At 44.9% G+C, this 23,164-nt stretch overlaps 1 protein-coding gene across 3 annotated transcripts in view; it reads left to right on the forward strand.

Annotated features, from left to right (window-relative positions):
- Positions 1 to 23,164, forward strand: part of EVC2 (EvC ciliary complex subunit 2) — a 165,045-nt gene that overhangs the window by 52,085 nt on the left and 89,796 nt on the right. For all 3 annotated transcript variants that reach the window (XM_070791783.1, XM_070791781.1, XM_070791782.1), the window contains exons 8-9: positions 4,592 to 4,726; positions 7,386 to 7,525. In XM_070791783.1, coding sequence (XP_070647884.1) covers positions 4,592 to 4,726; positions 7,386 to 7,525 — 275 coding nt within the window. The remainder of the gene's footprint in view (positions 1 to 4,591; positions 4,727 to 7,385; positions 7,526 to 23,164) is intronic.

The raw sequence follows: 23,164 nt of genomic DNA on the forward strand, positions 1-23,164 counted from the left end.
ACGCACACAGGGGTGTACATTTAGTTACACAGGATTACATTCAGTTAATTTGAGTGAATATGCATATCCATTCATATGCAGTGAATATGTATGTCTAATCATAATCATGATAGTCTTTAATTTCTTTTATTTTTAGAATTAACTTATAAACCACCACAAAGACTTAAATGTGATTGTAGAATATACATACATATACGCATGTATAAAATAAATAATAAATTCTGGAGGGCAGAAGTAGTGAAAAGAGATGGAGGAGGAAAATATCGGGCCTTAGTTTCACCATGTTTCTTAGTAAGAAGACAAGAAATATTCTCTAAATTTAATGCCATAAAAATTGAGTTTCAACTTTTCAAAGTTAGGCAAAGATAGCTAACTGAATATAACTATTAAAATTGGGAGGAAGTGTAAGGAGGGATATAAAGCCTTTGGGAGGTAACAAATCCTTCAGATTTTTAGGTTAAAAATTCATGACCTAAATCCACATCTGTCATAGCAGGAATGCATAAACAATGTGTAATGTTGATAAATAGAGAAATAAAGATGCATGTGTAATTTTTAGCATATTTAAGTTAACTAACCATTCTGGTTCACTAAACTATAGAAATTAAAACCAATATCTATTTAACTATCTAACCTCTGGAAGCCTTTGACTGTGTGGATCACAACAAACTGTGGAAAATTCTGAAAGAGATGGGAATACCAGACCACCTGATCTGCCTCTTGAGAAATCTGTATGCAGGTCAGGAAGCAACAGTTAGAACTGGACATGGAACAACAGACTGGTTCCAAATAGGAAAAGGAGTACATCAAGGCTGTATATTGTCACCCTGCTTATTTAACTTCTATGCAGAGTACATCATGAGAAACGCTGGACTGGAAGAAACACAAGCTGGAATCAAGATTGCCAGGAGAAATATCAATAACCTCAGATATGCAGATGATACCACCCTTATGGCAGAAAGTGAAGAGGAACTCAAAAGCCTCTTGATGAAAGTGAAAGTGGAGAGTGAAAAAGTTGGCTTAAAGCTCCACATTCAGAAAACGAAGATCATGGCATTGGGTCCCATCACTTCATGGGAAATAGATGGGGAAACAGTGGAAACAGTGTCAGACTTTATTTTTTTGGGCTCCAAAATCACTGCAGATGGTGACTGCAGCCATGAAATTAAAAGACACTTACTCCTTGGAAGAAAAGTTATGACCAACCTAGATAGCATATTGAAAAGCAGAGACATTACTTTGCCAACAAAGGTCCGTCTAGTCAAGGCTATGGTTTTTCCTGTGGTCATGTATGGATGTGAGAGTTGGACTGTGAAGAAGGCTGAGCACCGAAGAATTGATGCTTTTGAACTGTGGTGTTGGAGAAGACTCTTGAGAGTCCCTTGGACTGCAAGGAGATTCAAGCAGTCCATTCTGAAGGAGATCAGCCCTGGGATTTCTTTGGAAGGAATGATGCTAAAGCTGAAACTCCAGTATTTTGGCCACCTCATGCGAAGAGTTGACTCATTGGAAAAGACTCTGATGCTGGGAGGGATTGGGGGCAGGAGGAGAAGGGGACGACAGAGGATGAGATGGCTGGATGGCATCACTGACTCGATGGATGTGAGTCTGGGTGATCTCCGGGAGTTGGTGATGGACAGGGAGGCCTGGTGTGCTGCGATTTGTGGGGTCGCAAAGAGTCAGATACGACTGAGTGACTGAACTGAACTGAACTGAATTGAACCTCTGGGAAGCAGAGTTAGAAGAGGGTGAAGAAGGTCACATAGGTTATTCACTTTTCTTTTTAAACCCTTGTCTTCTGTCAAAAACCCATTTTCTCCCACTGGCATGCATGTGTTACCTTGCTTCTCAAAATTTACAAAATGGCTGAATGATTGCCCATTATGTGGATAGAATAATTCATAGAATCTTAAAATATTTAACCATTCTCCACATTGTGGAGCATTTAGGATACATCCACATTTGTTATTTTATTTAATGTTCTTAAAAACAGTCTTATATGTAAATAAATCTTCTGTGCATATCAACCAACCTGTGTGTAAACTTTTTTTTTTACTTTATTTATTTTAATTGGAGGCTAAAGGATGGGATGTGGAGGGAGGAGGGAGGGAGGTTCAGGATGGGGAATACATGTAAACCCATGGCTGATTCATGTCAATGTATGGCAAAAACCAACCTGTGTGTAAACTTTTATGTATAGCTTCGAATTATTTCCTGAGGCATGAACCCTAGAGGTGAGGGATGGACTTTTTAAAGCCCCTGGTTAAGGACACAGACATTTTTTCCTTCATTTTTGAGTATAGACATTTTGGTAAAAACTCTCCAAAGGATCAAAGTATCATCAAAATGGGAGGCTCTCTCAAGCCAGGCCTGTTTTCTTTCTTTTTTTTTTTTTTTTAAGTATTTATTTTTATTTATTTATTTCAGCTGCACCAGATCTCAGTTGCAGCATGCAAACTCTTAGATCTGGCATATGGAATCTAGTTCCCCTGACCAAAGATTGAACCCGAGCCTCCTGCGTTGGGAGCACAGAGGCTTAGCCACTGGACTACCAGGAAGTTCCCAGGCCTGTTTTTGAGATAACCTTCTGATGAAATGAGTGGTTAATGGCCACTACATAGCGCCTCCCTTTCTGGACCAGTGGAGTCGCCTTGGGTCACCCAGCCCACAGGGGAAGGCAGGGCAAAAATCACATTTCGTGAGCGAGTTTCATGGTCAGGCCCTCTTCTGATGACTTCGCTGGACTTTGTTCATGTCTCTTGTTTAATCCTCAGCACAACCTTTGGAGGGCTCTCATCTCTGTCTTACAAGGAAAGAGCAAAGGCAAAGAGAGGTGAAGTGAGAACTTCCCTGGCTGTCCAGTGGCTAAGATGTTACCTTCCAATGCAGGGGGTGTGGGTTTGATCCCTAGTTAGGGACCTGAGGTCCCACATGCCTTGCAACCAAAAGGCAAAATATAAAACAGAAACAATATTGTAACAAATTAATAAAAGACTAAAAATGCTCCGCACCAAAAAGAGAGAGAGAGAGATGAAGTGATTTGCCCAATGCCACATGGCCACGGGGTAGCAGAGCTGGGCCCCACGCCCAGTGGTCTGAGTCTAGAGCCCAGGCTTCAGCTGCTGTGCTGCTCCAGGCCCTTGTCTGTGAGAAGCGTGTAGTCTGGGTCAGCCCTGGCCAGTGCCAACAGGAAGAGCATAATCACACAAGGGAGAAAACATCTCCTTCTTATTAGCTTCTAGCATGTAGCCTAGTACCCAGTAGACACCCAATACATATTTGTCAATTAAATAAAAGAGTCGAACTTTGCATGCATATCCTCTGGGTTTTTATTTGATTTACTCTCCCTGCTGTGAGAAGTAATGTTTTTATCCCCATGTTACAGATAAGAGAACTGAGGTTCTCAGAGGTCAAGTCCATGGCCCCCAAATATTGTTACCTTCCAGCTCTTTTGATAGAGGAGGCATTCCAATTCAGGTCTGTAGGATTTGAAAGCCAGAGCTGTCCTCATTTTACTCAAAGTGTCTTTGGGAGAATTCAAGGAGTTAGTTCTTGTGAAACCTTTAGCCCAGGGGTTCTCAGAGAGTGGCCCCTGGTCAAGAAGGACGGCAGCAACCCCTGGGAACTTGCTAGAAATGCCTCTTTTCGGTTGCTGCCCAAGGTCTGGTGATGCAGAATCCCTGAGGGTGAAACACAGGCCATGCAGGTGATTCCGATGTGAGCCCCGACGTGAGAGCACGACCTTGGCCCCAGGCCTGCCCCATGCTGAGTGCTTAGGGAGATGGCAGCTGCTGCTGTCTGGATCCCAAAGAGATCCCATTCCACCCCTCCCTCTAACCATCATGTTCTGGATCTCAAAGAGATGGTGGAGGGAAGGGTGGAATGTGGGGAAAGTCTAGAACTTACTGCTTCTCACAGTTGTTACTTGGTGCTGGCCACTCCTGGCCCATCAGTGGATCCACATTAGTCCCAGGATGTCACAGAGTGGAGCCCGGAGGAAACCGTCCAGGAGAGAGTACGCTTGGCACATTGAATGAAGCTAGCATGAGCTCTGCATCTCACCCTGGATGGTCATTATTGGGCTTTGCTTCTGCTGTGTGATGCTGCCCCTGCCACGTGCATCCTCCAGAGTGACCCTGATGTCCAAAGTGGGCTCCACCCCTAATGGGTAGTGGTCCCAGGGCCGGGGGAGTGGACAACCTTAAGGGAAGTTGAGGGCACTATGGATTCTTGCTCTGGCCTCTGCAAAATTCTGCCTGACTGAAAGCATGTCATGGTTCCTTCCTGCTGCCTTAGGATTGTTACATATTTGCTTGGGGAATTTAACATTCCTGAGTGCCTGTGATGTACCAGCCTTGGGGTGGTTGGTCCTGTTGTGTGCAAGCCTCCATGCTCAGCTCCTTGAAGTGCTTGGGCCCAAAGAGGTTCAGCAGTGGTCCCAAGACAACCAGCTAATAGGAGGCAAAGCTCCATCCAAACCGGGCTGGTCTCACTGACTCTGTTCTTGCTCTTCTCTAACTCAGTTGTAACTTGCCTTGAAAGATGTGAAGTGTGACCACGAACAGATCTGTTTCTCTCTCTTATCCCACAGGTTCTGCCAAACCACGGCCTCCACGCAGCAGGGTTCTGCGTGGCCTTCATCCTCTCCCTGGTGCTGACCTGGGCTGTGCTTTTTTTCATGGTTCGATACCAGTGTGTGAAGGGAAGCTCGCTTACCAGACATCAGGTGGGAATCCACACACATCTTCTTCCTGGAGGGCAGTTGGTTGGTGGTAGATGTGAGGTTCAAGTTTATCCTTCAACTCTGAAGGGATGTCAGGACCCCCGGGGAACCATGATGCATGCTCAAAGCTAGGCCCTCCTGCACAGACTCAGACTGCTTTCCCGGGAGGCATCCCCAGCATTAGCTGTTTTTAAAAGCTCCCTGGATGATTCTAACCAGATGGCCAGGATTGGGAACCCCTAATTCTGGCTGAATCACTGAGTGCCTGCCTGTGTGGCCCACTGTGCATTCATGCCACACCCTGATTCAGGTCCTGGTCTGCCCTTCGTCCTCAGGATGAAGCCCAGACGGCTTAGCGCAGCTTATAAAGAGAGCCCCCTGTGGTCCAGCTTCACACCCCGACATCCCACTCTAGACAATGACTGCTGAGCTCTCCACACTCACCAGGATGCTTCTGTAATACTCCCTCTGCTCTTCAATGAGCAGGATTCTGACACATCCTGTAAGACTCATCTCTGGCCTTGCCTCTCCTTGGAAGTCATCACTTGGCCACTACCTGGCTGAGTCAGGGGCCCTCTCTCTGGGTTCTTGCCCTGGCTTCTGGACCACCATCCTCCCCACTGTTTATCCCCATCTGTGAACTCCTCAGTCTCTGTGTTCCTGTCTTGGTCTGCATTCCCACAGAAGCACACCCTGAGACCAGGATCCAAATGCAAATAGTTTATATGGAAAGTGACCCCAGGAAGTAAAGGTAGGGGATGGGGGAGTGAGATGGGAAGGAAGGCAGCCAGTCAAGCTACCACCGTGGGTACCAGGCACTTCTTCATCCCACCTGGGAACTCGGGACATTGTAGAAGCAGCCTCAGAGTCATCCTGCCTGAAGGGAGAAAGAGAATGGGTATTGAGTTATGAAATGCTGCTGGTTGAGGACAGGGGTGGGGAGGGGGCCAGGACAAAGGTGCTATTTCCCTGAAATGGAGTCTGAAGGGCCAGAAGGAGCCTTCAGGGAAAGAAGTGTAGGTGTTGGCTGGTAGATCTTGGGCTCAAAGGCACGGAAGAGCAAGGGCAGGGGTCGTGGTTGGAGGACTGATGCTGGCTGCTGTAATCCCCATTGCCTGGTAAGGAGCCTGGCACTTGGCACTTAGTGAACATGTGAAGGAATGAGTCTCTACCATCACCCCGCAGCCAATCAGAGGATGGACAGACGGAGGCAGGGAAACAGGTTGCTGTCCTAGGATGAGAAGTCACTGCTGGGAGTGAGCACCCTGAGGGGTGGTTCATTTCTGCAGGACCATGGGGTCTGGGTGACTGTTACCCAGAGGTCCAGCAACTTGAAAGGAACATTTGTCATCTTTTTCCTTCACCATGTAGTGAGGAAACTGAGTCCAGTAAAGCCAAACAGCCTTCAGGGGGCCGAGTATAGGCTGAGACCTGGCTTCCAGGGACACCCCCGCCTCTGGAGGCTGGTAGTCCTGTCCCGTTGTTCACTTTGTCTCTACTTCCTGGAGGAGAGACTTGTCATTTCAAAGTGAGGTCAACCCACAATCTCCTTGACAGGCAGAAGTGAAGAGAAGAAAAATAGCCCATCTAATGAGACATTCTACTTACTCTCCCAAAGCTGTTATCAATCACAGATGAGCAAGACTCACCCTGCTCATTCGATGAAGGAGCAGAATTCATTTCTTGGAGATTAAAGGCTGATTGTTACAACCACGGGAGGAAAGCAAAGTGTGAATTTGATTTAAGATCTGAAGACTCTTGTAGTATTTTTTTTTCCAACGTCACAATATGAAATCTTTCCACATTATAAAATTTTTTTTTTCTTTGTGGTGGTAACCAAGGAGAAAATGTGTTATAAAGCAGAAGGCAGCCCTTAGAGTTAGGTAGACTTCGGGTCAAATACCATGCAGGCTCTTTATGAACTGTGTGAACTCTAATAATGTCATTTTCATCTCTCTGAGCTGCATTTTCTGTATATGTAAAGTGGGGACATCAATACATTTTGTGTGACATTTTCATGATGTAACTCATACAAGGCACAGGGACAGAAATTCTTAAATGTTAGTATAATTATGCATTTTTGCGGCATTATTAATGTCAGAGAGCAACACAGATACATCATCTATCCAATTGAAGGATTGAGCTTAATTATCTATGATGTCACTTCCATCTGACAACTCTATATTCTGATTAGAAGCCAACCAGATCCATGATGTTGAAGTCCATCTGCCATCTGTTAATATTCTTCTGCATCACGATGACGATGACGATGATGGTGATAATATGATGGTGTTGGTGGCGATGATGGTGGTGATGGTGATATATGATGGTTTTGGTGGTGATGATGAGGATGGGGGGACAATGATGATGATGGTGAAATATTTGTATTAGATCTTTATAGTTATAAAGCTCTTTCTATCCCCTGCTTTGTTTTATCCACACAACAAGTCTGTGCAAGGCTACAGGAATTATGATTCCATTTCTTTGATGAGAAAATGAGGCCCAGGAAAGTACAATGTTGTGCCTGAGTCTTGTCTGCTCACCAGTGGTGAGGCCAGCTAGATTCTCTGATTACAGATCCCCATGTTCCCTCATGACTTTTCCAGCATGTGACATTCACAGGAAGGCCCACTCAACTGTTGTTCCTGAAATTCTCTTGAAGGTTCAGCATCACGAAAACAAGCTGGAGCACTCCCAGTTCACCTCAGCTGATGGTGTGAATGAAGATCTCGCTCTCAATGACCAAATGATAGACATTCTATCTTCTGAGGACCCCGGGAGCATGCTTCAAGCCTTAGAAGAGTAAGTATTCTGAGTCACATTATATTTCCGCAGGTATCATGAATGTTCTATCTACAGCAGCATGAGAGCAAATGCTGAGCATATTTCATTCATTAATTCATCCCACTTATCATTCATTTGTCACTCAGTAGTCGTAATCTTTGGAAGAAAAGTTATGACCAATCTAGACAGCATATTAAAAAGAAGAAACATTACTTTGCCAACAAAGGTCCATATAGTCAAAGCTATAGTCATGTTTGAATGTGAGAGTTCGACTATAAAGAAAGCTGAGCACCAAAGATTTGATGCTTTTGAACTGTGGTGTTGGAGAAGATTCTCGAGAGTCCCTTGGACTGCAAGGAGGTTCAACCAGTCCATCCTAAAGGAAATCAGTCCTGAATATTCATTGGAAGGACTGATGCTGGAGCTGAAACTCCAATACTTTGGCCACCTGACGTGAAGAACTGACTCATTGGAAAAGACCCTGATGCTGGGAAAGATTGAAGGCAGGAGGAGAAGGGGAAGACAGAGGATGAGATGGTTGGATACCATCACTGACTCAATGTACGTGAGTTTAAGCTCTGGGAGTTGGTGATGGACAGGGAAGCCTGGCGTGCTGCAGTCAGTGGGGTCACAAAGAGTCTGACATGACTGAGCAACTGAACTGAACTGAACTCAACTGAGTCATAATCAAACAACTGCCATGACCTGAACACTATGCTTGGTATTTAAGAAAAAAGATAGAACATAGTTTGAGCTGTGAGGCAGTCTGACCTATTGGGAAGACAAACACAGAAATGGAAGTGACCATGAAAATTTGATGAGTACCATGCTAAGACTGGGGCTCGCCGAACACAAAAGAAAAGGTAATTACCTCTGAGCAGGTCATAGAAATGCTTCCCAGAAGAAGAGATATTTTAACTAATTCTTGAAGCTTTTCAAGTAGATTAAGAGAAGAAAGGCTTTTCAGGCAGAAAAAAGGGCAGATGTCAAGACAGGAAATGAGCAAGTTATATATGTTTGGTGAAGTGTCAGTAACTCAGTATGATTGATGTGAGGATTGGGGTCTTGAGTAGTGTAGTGAAGGAAAGGAAGTGACATATTGAGAGAGAATCCAGACCAGGCGATATGACTGTTGGCTAAACTGGGTTCATCACTTTTCTTTTTGTCTATTTATCTATTTATTAACCTTTAAGGACCAAGATCAAAGTATGTTTATTTTATTTTTTTACTTATTGAATTAACGTTAGTTTATAACATTTTGTAAGTTTCATGTGTACCACATATTTCTACCTCTGTATATATACAGAAGTAGAGTATATTTATGTATATATTTAATATTGTATATATGTATATATATTTATTATTTATTTATGTGTATATATCTATATATATGTATATATAGGTGTATATATATGTATATACACAGAGAAGTAGAGTATCTGTGTGGGTATCTACAGCATGCTCACCACCAAAAATTTAGTTTCCATCCATCACCGTACAGTTGATCTGCTTTATCCATTTCATCTTCCCCCAGCAGCTTCCTCTCCAGTAACCACGATTCTGTTCTCTGTATCTATGAGTTAGTTTTTCTTTGATTTTGTTCGTGTATTTTCATTTGTTTTCTATATTCCACAGATGAGTGAAATCATATGGTATTTTCCTTCTCCATCTGACTTATTTCACTTATATAATACCCTCAAGATCCATCTGTGTTGTTGCAAATGGAAAGATCTCATCTCTTTATGGCTGAGTAGTATTCCATTATCCATTCATCTGTTCATGGCCATTCATCTGTCATCCATTATCCATTCATCTGTTCATGGGCATTTAGGTTGCTTCCATAACTTGGCAGTTGTGAGTAATGATGCAGTAAGCATGGGAGTGCATGTGTCTTTTCAAAATAATGGTTTCATATTATTTGGTAAATACCCCAGAGTGGGATAACTGGATCATATGGTGGTTCTGTTCTCAGTTTTTTGAGGAATGTTGAGACTATATTCCATAGTGGCCATTGCTGTTGTTTAGTTTCTCAGGCATGTCTGACTCCTTGTGACCCCATGGACTTCAGCATACCCGGTTTCCTCGTCCTTCACTGTATCCAGGAGTTTGTTCAAACTCATGTCCATTGAGCTGATGATGCTATCCAACCAACATTCCCACCAACACTCACCAGATAATAGTCCTTCTCACAGGTGCAAGGTGATACCTCACTGTGGTTTTAATTTGTGTTTCCCTAATAATTCATGCTGTTGTTTTCACTTGCCTGTAAGCCATCTGTATATCTTCTTTGAAAAATGTCTATTCAGTTCCACCCATGTTTTAGTGGGTTGTTTTGTTGTTGTTGAGTTGTATCAGTTCTTTATATGTTTTGGATATTACTACTTATTAGATATAATTGCTTGCAAATATCTTCTCCCATTCAATAGCTTTTTAATTTTGTTGATAGTTTTCTTTGCGGTGCAGAATCTTTTTAGTTTGCTGTAGTCCCAGTTGTTTATTTTTGTTTTGATTCTTTTGCCTGAAGAGACATACCTGGGGAGATATTGCTAAGACTCATGACCAAGAATGAACTGCCTATGTTTTCCACTAGGACTTTTAGAGTTTCAGGTTTTACATTGTAGTCTTCAGTCCATTTTGAGTTGATTTTGGAGTATGATGTGAGGTAGTGGCCTAGTTTCTTTGTATTTGCATGTGCCTGTTCAGCCTTCCCAACGTCATTTATTGAAGAGACTATCCTTTATCCATCGTATGTTCTTTGCTGCTGTGTTGTAAATTAATTGTCCATATGTGCATGCATTTATTTCTGGGCTCTCAATTCTGTCCCATTGATCTATGCTTTTGTGCCAGTACTATGCTGTTTTGATTACAGCTTTGTAACATAGTCTGAGATCGGGAGTTGTGATACCTGCAACTTTATTTTTCTTTACCCTCAGGATTGCTTTGGCGGTTCAGTCTTCTGTGGTTTCATATAAATTTTAGAATTTTTGCTCTATTTCTGTGAAAAATGTGCTTGAGATTTTGATAGGGATTTCATTGAATCTGTAGATTACTTTAGGTAATATGGACATTTTAACAAGGTCATCCTTTCAATCCACTAGCATGGAATATCTTTCCATTTATTTGTGCCTTCTTCAGTTTCTTTCAACAGCACTTTGTACTTTTCACTGTCCATGTCTTTCACCTCTTTGATTAAATTTATTCCTAGTTATTTTATATTTTGTGTTGTAATTGTAAATGGGATTTACTTCTTCATGTCTCTTTCTGGTAGCTCATTGTTAACATATAGAAATGCAACAGATTTTTGTGTGTTGATTTTGTACCCTGCAACTTTATGTGTTTGTTTATTATTTCTTTCAGTTTTTTGATGGCGTCTTTAGGATTTTGTATATATAAAGTCATATCATCTGCAAATAGTGACAGTTTTACTTCTTTCCTTCCAATTTGGATACCTTTAGGTTTTTTTCTGGCCTCATTATTCTGGCTAGGACTTCTGATACTGTGTGAAATAATTTCTCCCTTTGTGGGTGTGTGTGTGCTCAGTCACTCAGTCATGTTCCACTCTTTGTGACCCCATGGGCTGTAGCCTGCAAGTCCATGTAATTTTTCCTGGCAAGAACTGGGATGGGTTGCCATTTCCTCCTCCAGGACATCTTGTTGACTCAGAGATATAACCCACGTTTCCTACATTGGTGGGTGGGTTCTTTACCACTGAGCCACGAGGGAAGCCCCTATTTCTCCCCTTAAGTCTGTTAATAATTGTTTTATATATGTTGGTGCTCCTATGTTAGGTGCAAATACATTAATAACTTTTATGTCTTCTTAATAACTTTCCCCCCTCATAATAATATACTATCCATTTTTGTCTTCAGGTCTGTTCTGCTTGGTATGAGTATGGCTACACACCCTTTCTGGCCATCATTTGCTAACAATTTCATCCTCTGTTCCTTCGCTTTGAACCTGTGTTTGTCTGTAGAGCTGATGTGGGTCGCTTGGAGGCAGTATGTAGTTGAGTCCTGTTTTTTAATCCATCCAACCACTCCATGCTTTTTGACTGGTGAATTCAACCCATTTACATTTAAGGTTATTATTGATAGATGAAGACTTAATACTACAATTTTGTTTTCTGGTTGCTCAATCTCTCTGCTGTTTTTTTTTTTCTCCTTGTGTTTCTGTCTGCTATTTTGATTTGATGGTTTTCTCAGTGTCCTCTTTTTTATTTTTTGTCTTTCTCTTCTAGATTTATGTTTTGTTTTTACCGTAATGTTTGTGTAAAACTTCTCATAGATAAAATAGTCCTTCTTTTCCTGATGGGGCTTCCCAGATGGCTCAGCGGTAAAGAATCCACCTGCAATGCACGAGATACAGGTTCGATCCCTGGGTCAGGAAGATCCCCTGGAGAAGGAAATGGCAACCCACACCAGTATTCTTGCCTGGAGAATCCCATGGACAGAGGAGCCTGGCGGGCTACTGTCTGCTGCTGCTAAGCCACTTCAGTCGTGTCTGACTCTCTGCAACCCCATAGACGGCAGCCCACCAGGCCTCCCCATCCCTGGGATTCTCCAGGCAAGAATACTGGAGCGGGTTGCCATTTCCTTCTCCAACGCATGAAAGTGAAAAGTGAAAAGTGAAAGTGAAGTCGTTCAGTTGTGTCTGACTCTTTGCAACCCCATGGACTGCAGCCTACCAGGCTCCTCCGTCCACGGGATTTTCCAGGCAAGAGTACTGGAGTGGGGTGCCATTGCCTTCTCTGTCTACAAGGTTGCAAAGAGTCAGGCATGACTGAGCACACACATGCTGATAATATCACTGTGTGGGTTCCATCTTTTTCTTCTTCCCCTTTTATGTTTTTGTTTTTCTCAAATTATCCATTTTTATGTTGTGAGTTACGAAACTGAAGTAGTTATCATTGTTTCTTCTGCTTTCCCCCCTCCTTTAACCTTTATGCTGTAATAAAATGTTTTAAAACCTATTTTGGGGAAGAGTTCCAATTTTCTCATTCTGTTTATCACCTTACTCAAAATTTTGGGTACTTTGCCTTTTTGTTTCTGGTCAAAAGGCTCCTGTCAACCCTTCTTGTAGGCCAGGTCTAGTGGTGATGAACTCCCTCAGCTGTTGTTTGCCTGAGGAAGCCTTTAATTTCTCCTTCATATCTGACTTATAACCTGGCTGGATAGAGTATTCTTGGATGACAGTTTTTATCTTTCAGTGTTTCGAGAATGCCATTCTGCTCCCTCCTTGCCTGTAAAGTGTCTGCTGAGAAACCTGCTGGTAGCCTAACAGTGATTCCTTTGTAGGTTGCTGTCCTTTTTACCCTGGCTGGCTTTAAATTTCTTTCCTTCTTATTGACTTTCAACAATTTTAATGTAATGTGTCTTGGAGAAGGTCATTTTGCATTGAGGTAATTAGCTCATAGGTTTGTCTAATTCCTTTCCCAGCTTTGTGAATTTTCTGTTATTATTTTTTAAATAAACTCTCTGTTCCTTTCTTCCTCTCTTCCCTGGGATGCTCATCAGCCTAACGTTACCCTTCCCAAACGAGCTGAATAACTCTCTTAGAATTTTCCTCTTTTTTAACATCTCATTTCTCTTTCATCTTCTTACCAGTATCATTTCTAGATGTCTATTTTTGGGTTTGCTAATTCTCTCTTCCATGTACGCTGCTCCATTTCCAATGTTTTCTAATGCATTATTTACCTTGCATATGTGTTCTTCAGCTCCAGAACTTCTTTCTGATTCTTTTTTTGAATTTGGTAAAGTATTCCTCCTGTTCATTAATTTTGTTTCTTGGTCCACTGAACTGCCTTTCTGAGTTTTCTTCACGACAGCTACTTTGAATTCTTTATGCGTTAGATCTCAGTATTCCGTGACTCTGAGTTTGGTTTCTGAAGAATTGTCATTTTCTTTTTGTGGTACATTGTTTCTGTGGTTCTTCGTGGTGCTCGGTGAGTTGTTCCTCTGCCAGTGCACTTGAAGGGGCAAACATCTTTTTGATTGATTCTGAGCTGCCTCTAGATATACTTAAGAATTAACACTTTTCATCCTTCCCACGTGGCACTAGTGGTAAAGAACCCGCCTGCCAGTTCAGCAGACGTAAGAGACGTGGGTTCAGTCCCTGCGTCAGGAAGATCCCCTGGAGGAGGGCATGGCAACCACTCCATTTTCTGACCTGGAGAATCCTCATGGGCAGAAGGGCCTGGTGGGCTACATTCCACTGGGTTGCACAGAGTCAGGCACAACTGAAGTGATTTAGCAATAGCGATAGACAGCAGTCCTCCACTGCCCTTGTCATAGCTGTGGCTCCATGTCCTCATCATCACGCCTTGTGCTTCTGGTTACTTGGTGCCTTGCTGTTGCCAGCATCACTGGTACTGCTACCAGGAAGAGGGGCTCTTCTGCCACCTCTGGGAACCCCTGAGTTGCAGGTGCAGCCACCACAGGGGGAGGGTTCAGGTGGGAAGGAGCTGGAGTCACATGGGCACCTCTAGCAAGTCCAGTGTTGTACGGTTTATGGGCTCTCCTGCTGGAGGTAGAGAGCTGGGGGACCAGAGTCGTGGGTAACTCAGAGGCTGGAGGGACAGGGTCCCAGGTCCGCTGTCATTGCCCAGTTCCCTGCAGCCATGGCACTGCTGCAGCCAAGCTGTCCTCATCTGTGCCACCTCTTCCTGGTGCTACAGGGCAGTATGGGGCTGTGGGCTCATCTGCCAGGGCTGGGGAGACCAGGACTACAGGCATCAACTCTGCTGTTCCCCTGGGTCTGCCTCCTCTGTCTGTTCCTGTGTGTCCACCTTTGGATGTACAGGTGTGTGGAATTCTCTGACATCCTGTTGGGCGAAGACACCTTTGTTGCCTTGTGGGTGTTTTACTGATGATAGATTGAAGGGGGAGGCAAAAGGGAATGTCTCACTCCACCATGATGCTGATGTCCTCCACCACAATCCATTCCTTTTTTTTATTGAACCTAGAGTGTTTTGCCTGCATGTGTGTTAAGTTGCTTCAGTCACGTCCGACTCTTTGCAGCCCAATGGACTGCAGCAAGCCAAGCTCCTGTCCATGGGATTTTCCAGGCAAGAATACTGGAGTGGGTTGGCATGCCCTCTTCCAGGGGATCTTCCCAACCGAGGGATCGAACCCGTGTTTCTTACATCTCCTGCATTGGCAGGTGGTTCTTTACCACTAGCACCACTTTGGGAAGCCTTTCTAGTGTTCTATGTATGTGTAATTGAACATAGAGCCAGACACGGTTCTAAGAACTTTACAAATATGTATAATCCTCATAAGAACCCTAGGAAGCAGGTAACGCTCTTTTCGCCATCTTACAGATGAGAACTTAAGGTTAAGAGGCTTGCCCCAGGGTACACGGTAGTCAGTGAGAGGACAGGTTTCAAACCCACTCAGTTTCTCCAGGCTGGGCACATGGGTCACAGTCTGCTGGCTGACTGTCACTCAGCCCCATAGTGTTCTGCTCAGTTACAAGCTCAGAGGCACAATCGAGCAGCTGTGTGATCCTATCTCCCTGGAAACAGGTGGCTCATAGCGATGGACCCAAGATCCAACCAGAAACGAGAGTGTGGCCTCCTTATCTTTAGAGGGACTGTTCATTGCCTGGAGAGGAGAGCTCTGTTGTGTCTGATTCCCAGCACCTTGTGAGCTAAGGGAGTGTTCTAAGTAGAGAGGGACTTTCCTCCTGCTTGAAAGGGGGCTCCTTACCAGCTGAGTGAGCGCCTTGGTGCAGGCCAGGTTGCCAGCTTCACGAGTCCTAGGCTGACTTCACACCCTGCTGGAATCGGGCCTGCTAATCCATTTCTGGGTGTCAGGGTTGTGCAGCCATTCAGATGTGATCCTTCATTTTAGCTTAATTCCCTAATCAGAATGCCAAGGGTGACAAGTTTAAATTTAACCACACTGTCCGAGAGGGTGGAAAGGGAGAAAGGGGCAGTCACTGGCAGAGATTTGTAAATATCTCCAATGATACGGCACTAGTGGTAAAGAACCTGCCTGCCAGTGCAGCAGACATAAGAGACGTGGGTTCAATCCCTGGGTTGGGACGATCCCCTGGAGGAGGGCATGGCAACCCACTCCAGTATTCTTGCCTGGAAAATCCCATGGACAGAGGAACCTGGCAGGCTACATACAGTTCATGGGATCACACAGAGTTGGGCACGACCCAAGCGACTTAGCACTAATGATATTAAGTGGTATGAGCAGATGATTATTAGTGTATTTCTTAACTAACAGTCTGTTTTCTTCCAAAACTTGAAAATGGGTAATGTTGCGGTCCTTTAATGGACCAGAACCTGGTGGTCCGGAGTCGACGATAAGAAAGTGAAAGAATTAAAAAGACTAATATTCCTTGGGTTATGTGGAAAACCAATAAAGCCCTAGAACAAGGCTTGTACCACTCACAAAGGCACAGGGCATCCTCTCGAGGAGGTCTTGAAAGCCCGGGCAGGAAAGTGAGCTCGGCAGGTTTCCACGGTCCAGAGAACTTAGTCAGAGAGAGAGAGAGAAAGAAGGACGCAGGGACCCAAGTTGATAGTGGAACAACGGTGCTTTACTGAACTCTGTGTGAGTATATATACTGTTTTACAAGGTAGCTTTTTCAGCAAAGATAAAGATCAAAAGACCAGACTTACAAGTTACCAAGGAAACAAGGAGTAATAGGGGTCATAAGGCCAGAAGACAATCCATATCTTAAGAAAGAGGGTCGTGACTAATCACTTTCACCGTATGGAAAAGTTAATGAAGGAAATCCATGCATGCATTCCATCCCATGACCTCAGTCCTGGGAGCAGTGTGCCGTTCCACTCGTTCCTGTTACCAGGAACTGATAAGGAACAGAGGGCTCATGAGAGACAGAAAACAGCACACAGGAATCCTACTGTTAAACGTTCCCTGACAGAGATTTGGTTTATGTGATCGTCACTTAGATATTTAATTTTTCAAGTAGATAGGGCTCTAGCCCCTTCTAACCTGAGTAATTAGTGAAGCCAAATCCAGCCTCTTTACCCCAACACTGAAATTGTATCTCAGAGATAGAGTTTTGGGTAAAGTAGAAAAGAACAGCTTTGTTACTTTGCCAGGCAAAGTGGGCTACTGCCCTCAAAACTGTGTGTTTTGAGCTGGAGTGGGTAGGGAGGAGTTTTCTTTTTTTTAATACTAATTTATTTATTTGGCTGCACCTGGTCTTAGCTGTGGCATGTGGGATCTTTAGTTGCAGCGTGTGAACTCTTAATTGTGGCATGTAGAAATTAGTTCCCCGACCAGGAATGGAACCCAAGGACCCTGCACTGGGAGCACAGAGTCTAGCCACTGGGCCACCAGGGAAGTTCTAGAGGGAGGAGTGTTACAGTAATGGTTCAAAGAGGGCGTGATCAGCTCGTGGACCTTCTTCTGATTGGTTGGTGGTGAGGTAAGTGGGAGTCAGCATCATCAACCTTCTGGTTTCAACTGGTTTGGGATCTAGTTGCTTGTGGACAACACGTACCTTTAATTTCTCCAAACTGATGGGGGTTTCAGTATCTGCAGAACAGCCCAAAGATATTGTTCTGTGTATCCCTTGAGGGGCAACCAGGACTCTGCCCCAGGGTTGCTCTGCTGTTTCTTTTAAGGGTTCCTCAATTGTCTCCCCATTTCCTCCCTTCTCTAATTAGCATCTGTTTGAACCTGCTGTTGGAACTCAGGAAAGATCAGGGAAACTGAACAAAATCTACTTCCTGTAATAAAGAAATAGGGGCCACAGAAAGACTTTTGTGCCCAGGAGTCCCTCAGGGTCTTGCCTGGTATGGTTAATACTATAAAATAAGAAAGCATTGATCATCCCAGCTTTGTTTTAGATCCAAGAAGTGATGGCCTGTGACAAGGAGAGTCTTCCTTTATCCTTATATTTTATAAATTATTTTTAGCTGCTGCAATTTGCTGATACTTGTGTGTGAATGTAATAGGGAAATTGAGGTTCAACAAGATTTTATTCTTGTAAATCACTTAGTAGCTCTGGACTTATATTTCTCACTGGGAACTGATCTTATTTTGTCCAAAGAATATTTATCATTGATTATCAAGCATGACCTGAAAGTTCTAACTAGGGAACTTAGTTTTCTCCTCCCTTCCTTCCCCCATCTCTCTGCCCTCCCTCCCCATCCCAACATGCAATTTTTATTGAATGCCAGTTCTGTTTCAGGCATTGTGGTTGGATGCTTATTTTGGGACCTGGCAATTATTTACAAAATCCTAGCATTGCCAATTACTTTTAATCTTTCCATCTTGACTTATGTCAGGCTTAGAAACTCCCAGAAAGAAAATGTCACTCAGAATGTCAGGGGCTTAGTATGCCTGGGAATCTGTGATGACCTCCCCACTAAACATAGATTGTTTTTCCTCCAGCAAATCACTTATCCCATTTGTAATTGTTCCGTGAGGTTTAGCTGGGATTCTAAACATGCTGGTGATTTGATTGTCACCTCATTTCCGAGACCCATCAGAGCCATAACTTTGCCCTGTTTTGCTGATTTATTTTTCTCAAAGAGCATTTCCTTGGTTTGCTTGGTTGTTTATCTTTTACATTGTTTATTCATAGGCTGCCTTAAACAGAGAGGATTTGAGGAAGGAATATTTCCTCTGATTTTTATCAGGCTCCCTGACTATTATAATGGAGGTGGCTCAGCCCCAGGTGGGCTGGGGCGGGGGTGGGGAGGGGGGGAAAGGAGGAACTGACCATGACTGGCTGGTCCTGGAAGTTTCCGGAACATGGCATGCCCACAGAATTTTAGCTCCTTTCTTGTTCTTGCCCTGACCACTGCCAAGCACCTCATACCCCGATTTTTCTTAATTCTCACAACAACTCTAACAAAAGAAGCTGATGTTCCAGAAGGTTTATTGGTTTTGCCTGAGGTCACACAAGAGGTAATGGATTGGTCCCAGGCCTGAGTGCTTTCAAATTCACTCTTCTATTGACAGAACAGCTTTTTAAAGCTTGAGCTTAGGTTTTTCTAGAGAGGAAAAGAAAAATAAGAAAGTAAGTCTAGGTCTGCATTTATTTCCTCTTTTATTAAATGGAAGCTTATTGCTGTCTTTTAGTGATACCAACATGACCATGTAAACTGCCTCAAAATTTTGTTTTGTATTAAGTGTGTGTTCAAAGAGTATTTGTAAAACCAAGGCTTTTAAATACGTGTAGAGGCATACCAGAGATACCAGAGAGTTAATGTGGCTTTGGTTCCAGGCCATCAAGATAAAGTGTGTTCCATGAATTTTTTGGTTTGTCAGTGCATAAAAAGTTATGTTTCCATTATACTCTTGTCTATTAAATGTGCAATGGCATTATGTCTAAGAAAACAGTGTCTATACCTTGATGTAAAAATACCTTATTGTTAAAAAAATGCCTTTGATTTGAAGTGAGAGACAGAACTTCCTCTCTGTTGAACCCTTCAAGGCCATTGTGGGGTTATTAATTGGCCTTGTTTCCATCTTGTTGTGTCTGAGAGAATATGGAGGCCTGAGGAAAGGGAGAGAGGTGATGGAACAGCCAGTCAGTGGTGCAGACAGAACACACAGGGTATTTATCGGTTGGGTTTGCCATCTCGTATGGGCGCTAGCGTGGTGCTACGAATCAATTCCAGTAGTATTGTCAGAGATCACTGATCACAGATCACCATAAGAAGTATATGATAATGAAAACATTTCACATATTGTAAGAATTGCCAAAAATGCAGCACAGAGACAGGAAGTGAGCAAATGGTGTTGGAAAAATGGTACCAATAGACTTACTCGACACTGGCTTGTCACAAACCTTCAGTCTCTATAAGGCATAGTAGCTGCACAGCTCAGTAAAGCAAAGCCCAAAGATCTGCCTGTATCAAGTCGTTTTCTATGTGCCACTCATAGTATATGTTTTTTGTATACATACTGTGGTTAACTTGATGGCAAAGATTAGGAGAAGGTGCAAGCCTCCTCAAACCAGACCCCCTGGGATGTTTTGTGATTCTGTCAGATGTCCATCTTACAGGCTTCATATGTACACAAGGAATCAAGGAGCAAATGAGGGAGACTCAGCAGGATCTGCTGAGGGGTCGAGAGTGGGATTTGAGGAGGAAAGAGCCATCAGAGGTGATGCTAAGTTTCAGCCTGATCAACTGGGAGACTCTGATGTTATTTCCTAAGATGAAGAAAGAGGACAGGGTTGCATCTTGAGGAAAAGACTGGAAGTTAGTTTTGGACATGGCAACTGAAAGGTGCCTTTGAGACACCCAGATGACAACGTGAAGTGGGCAGTCAGCTGCGTAGGTCTGTTACCAGGTGGAAGCCTGGATGGAGGTGCCAAGTAGAGGGGGTTGATGGAGGAAACTTTGGGGAGGACAGGGAGGGGAGGGAACCAGCATGGTCCCCTAAAGAATGCCAGCATTTAGAAGTCAGAAAGATAAGAAGAACCCAGGAGAACAAGGAGGTTCTCAGGAAAGTCATGAGAAGGGGGCTTCCAGAAAAAAAAAAAATGGGATGACGGACCATGTCTAGTACTGCCTGGAGTTCAGTCAAGTGTCTTGATTTTGGCCACTGGGATATCATTGATGATCAGAGCAGCTTTGGGGGAGAGGCAGAGGTAGGAAGCCAGGATAGGATGAGTAGAATGGCAACAAGATGTATGGACGGCTTCTTCAAGGTGCTGTGCTATGACGGGGAGCAGAGAAATGCAGCCGGAGCTTAAGAAGAACATGGAGCCATGAGAGGGAATGCTTAAGGCTGATGCCAGAGCATCTTAGCATTCTGATGGGGATGGTCCAGCACAAAGGAGGGGAGGTGGAGGGTGCAGGAGAAACCAGGGATAGTTGCAGAGAAGAGGTCATTCAGGTGTGAGAGATGGAACCAGGGCTCCATTGGAAGCGCTGGAGAGGCATATCACCCATCACACAGGGAAGGAAGACCCAGAGCAAATGCAAATGCATGCAGATGTGTGGTGGGACGTGTAGAGGTGTAAACACAGCACGTGCCTTTCTGAAGTTTCTCAAGGAAGTACCGGTAAGGACACCAGGGAGGGGAAGCGTGGGGAGGACCGTAAGAAATATGGAACAGTCCTGCCAGAGGAAGAGGTGGTTTACTAGAGAAACCCCAAAGAATTACCAGGCAGGTGGAGGGCCCATTTGAGGCCAGGGGTTCCAGCCTGCCTGGAGGAGGCACCCTCCCCTGCAGAGACTGCGGAAGGGTGGTGGTAGAGCCCAGGGCTTAGGAACTCAAGCTCAGCAACCCGACTGCCTGGTTTGGGTCCCAGCTCTGCCACTAGCTCTTGGGTGACTCTGGTTCCCTTATCTATAAAATGGAGATAACTGTGCTTACCTCATAGGGTGCTAGGGCCATGCCCAGCCCCCTGCTCTGCATGGTAAGGGCTTTTCCAGGTGAGCAGGAGAGGGACAAGGGGAGTGTGGTGCCTCCTGTGGCTGCTGTCATGAAGTACCATCAGCTAGATGGCGCCAAGCAGCAGAAACTTATTGTCCCACAGTCCTGGAGATTGGAAGTCCGAAGTCAGTTCCACTGGGCTGAAGTTGATGGAGCTGCATCTCTGTAAATCCTCCTGGAGAGGGTTGTTCCTGCCTCTTCCAGCATCCAAGGGGCGGGGCCCAGCAGTCCTTCACTTGTGGCCACATCACTGCAGTCTCTGCCTCCATTTGGCTTCTCCTCTTCTGTATGCATCCAGTTTCCCTCTGCCTGTCTCCTAGAAAGACGCTCTTGATTGGATTGAGGGCCTACTGGATAATCCAGGATGGTCTCCTCAAGTCATGGTCCTTCACTTACATCTGCAAAGACCCATTTTTCATAAAAGGTTGCATTGACAGATTTCTGGGAGGACCTGATGTCTTTGAATGGCCATTATTCCAGAAAGTGATCAGGAAGTCTCAGGAGAATGAGGGAGGAAGTGGAGGCTTGAGGACTCATAGGAAGAAGTAAGAAGTGGGTTGGAGGGTTCAAGGAGGTGAGTCATAGCATTGTTTCTGGAATGTTCCTGAGGGTTCTCTTCAGACAAGGGCCATTGGAGATGGTCTCTCCAGAATCCACCTGCCAGTGCAGGGGACATGGGTTCGATCCCTGGTCGGGGAAGAATCCACATGCGCAGGGCAACTAAGACCATGTACCACAACTACTGAAGCCTGCACGCTAGAGCCTGTGCTGCATGAGAGAGCCCACAGCAATGAGAAACCCACGCACCGCAATGAAGAGTAGCCCCTGCTCGCCCCAGCTAGAGCCCACAGCAATGAGAAACCCATGCACTGCAATGAAGAGTAGCCCCTGCTCACCCCAGCTAGAGCCCACAGCAATGAGAAACCCACGCACCGTGATGAAGAGTAGCTCCGGCTCCCCCCAGCTAGAGGCCACAGCAATGAGAAACCCACGCACCGCAATGAAGAGTAGCCCTGGCTCGCCCCAGCTAGAGCCCACAGCAATGAGAAACCCACGCACCGTGATGAAGAGTAGCTCCGGCTCCCCCCAGCTAGAGCCCACAGCAATGAGAAACCCATGCACCGCAATGAAGAGTAGCCCCTGCTCGCCCCAGCTAGAGCCCACAGCAATGAGAAACCCACGCACCATGATGAAGAGTAGCCCCTGCTCGCCCCAGCTAGAGCCCACAGCAATGAGAAACCCACGCACCGTGATGAAGAGTAGCCCCTGCTCGCCCCAGCTAGAGCCCACAGCAATGAGAAACCCACGCACCGCGATGAAGAGTAGCCCCGGCTCGCCCCAGCTAGAGAAAGCCTGTGTGTAGACATGAAGACCCAGCACAGCCAAAGATACAATTAAAAAAAAGAAGTGGTTAGTCCAGGGCTCAAATGCGAGTCTCTGACCCGAGGCTGGTGCCCTCTGGTCTTCCTTGTTGCTTACAGACAATTTGATGGAGATTCTTCTTGGACTGAACAAGAGGAGACTCCCTAGAAGGGAAAGGGGCCCTGATCCAAGTGAGGGTGGCCCTCCCCATGACAGTGCACCCTCCCCACCCGCATTGCCCTCAGTGGGACTGGGACATAAATGGTGACTTGTAGGCGGCAGGGGCTCAGAGAATACTTATGGCCTTGAAGAACTGCACCTCATCACCTGGGGCCAGATGCCCTACTGGAGACTTGTAGGGTGGTAGTGGGTTTTAGGGGGCCAATACATAACTCCCTCCTCTTTTCTTCCCAAATTCTTTTTTATTTGGCCACGCTGCTTGCCTTGTGGGGATCTTAGTTCCCCGACCTGGGATTGAACCTGGACCCTCAGCAGTGAAAGCTTGGAGTCTTAACCACTGGACCACCAAGGAATGCCTCTCTTCTCAAATCCTAAATGACTTTGAGGATAGCTCATTCCTTTCCCTTTCCTCCCCTCCCCCTCCTTCTCTCTCCAACCCCACCTTCTTTCCATTTTCTTCCTGTATTGATTAAGCATCTGTTAATAGCTTGTGTCAGTTACTGTGCCACATTGTGGGGACACAAACAACAGTCACTCATGGCTCCCGACCCTGGGCTCCCGTTCGGCCCTTGCCCCGTGGTTCTGTGATACCCATGCTGTGTGTCTGTTTCCACATTAGACCCCGAGGAACCAGTCTGGTGGTACTAGGTAAGCATCAGCATTCGTCTTGTGAATGAATGAGTGGCTGAAATTTGTGCTGGGTGTTGAAGGGTCATTGGGACACTGTTAGAAG

Source organism: Bos indicus, chromosome 6, assembly GCF_029378745.1.
Source record: "Bos indicus isolate NIAB-ARS_2022 breed Sahiwal x Tharparkar chromosome 6, NIAB-ARS_B.indTharparkar_mat_pri_1.0, whole genome shotgun sequence".
In the NCBI taxonomy this organism is placed as follows: Eukaryota; Metazoa; Chordata; class Mammalia; order Artiodactyla; family Bovidae; genus Bos; species Bos indicus.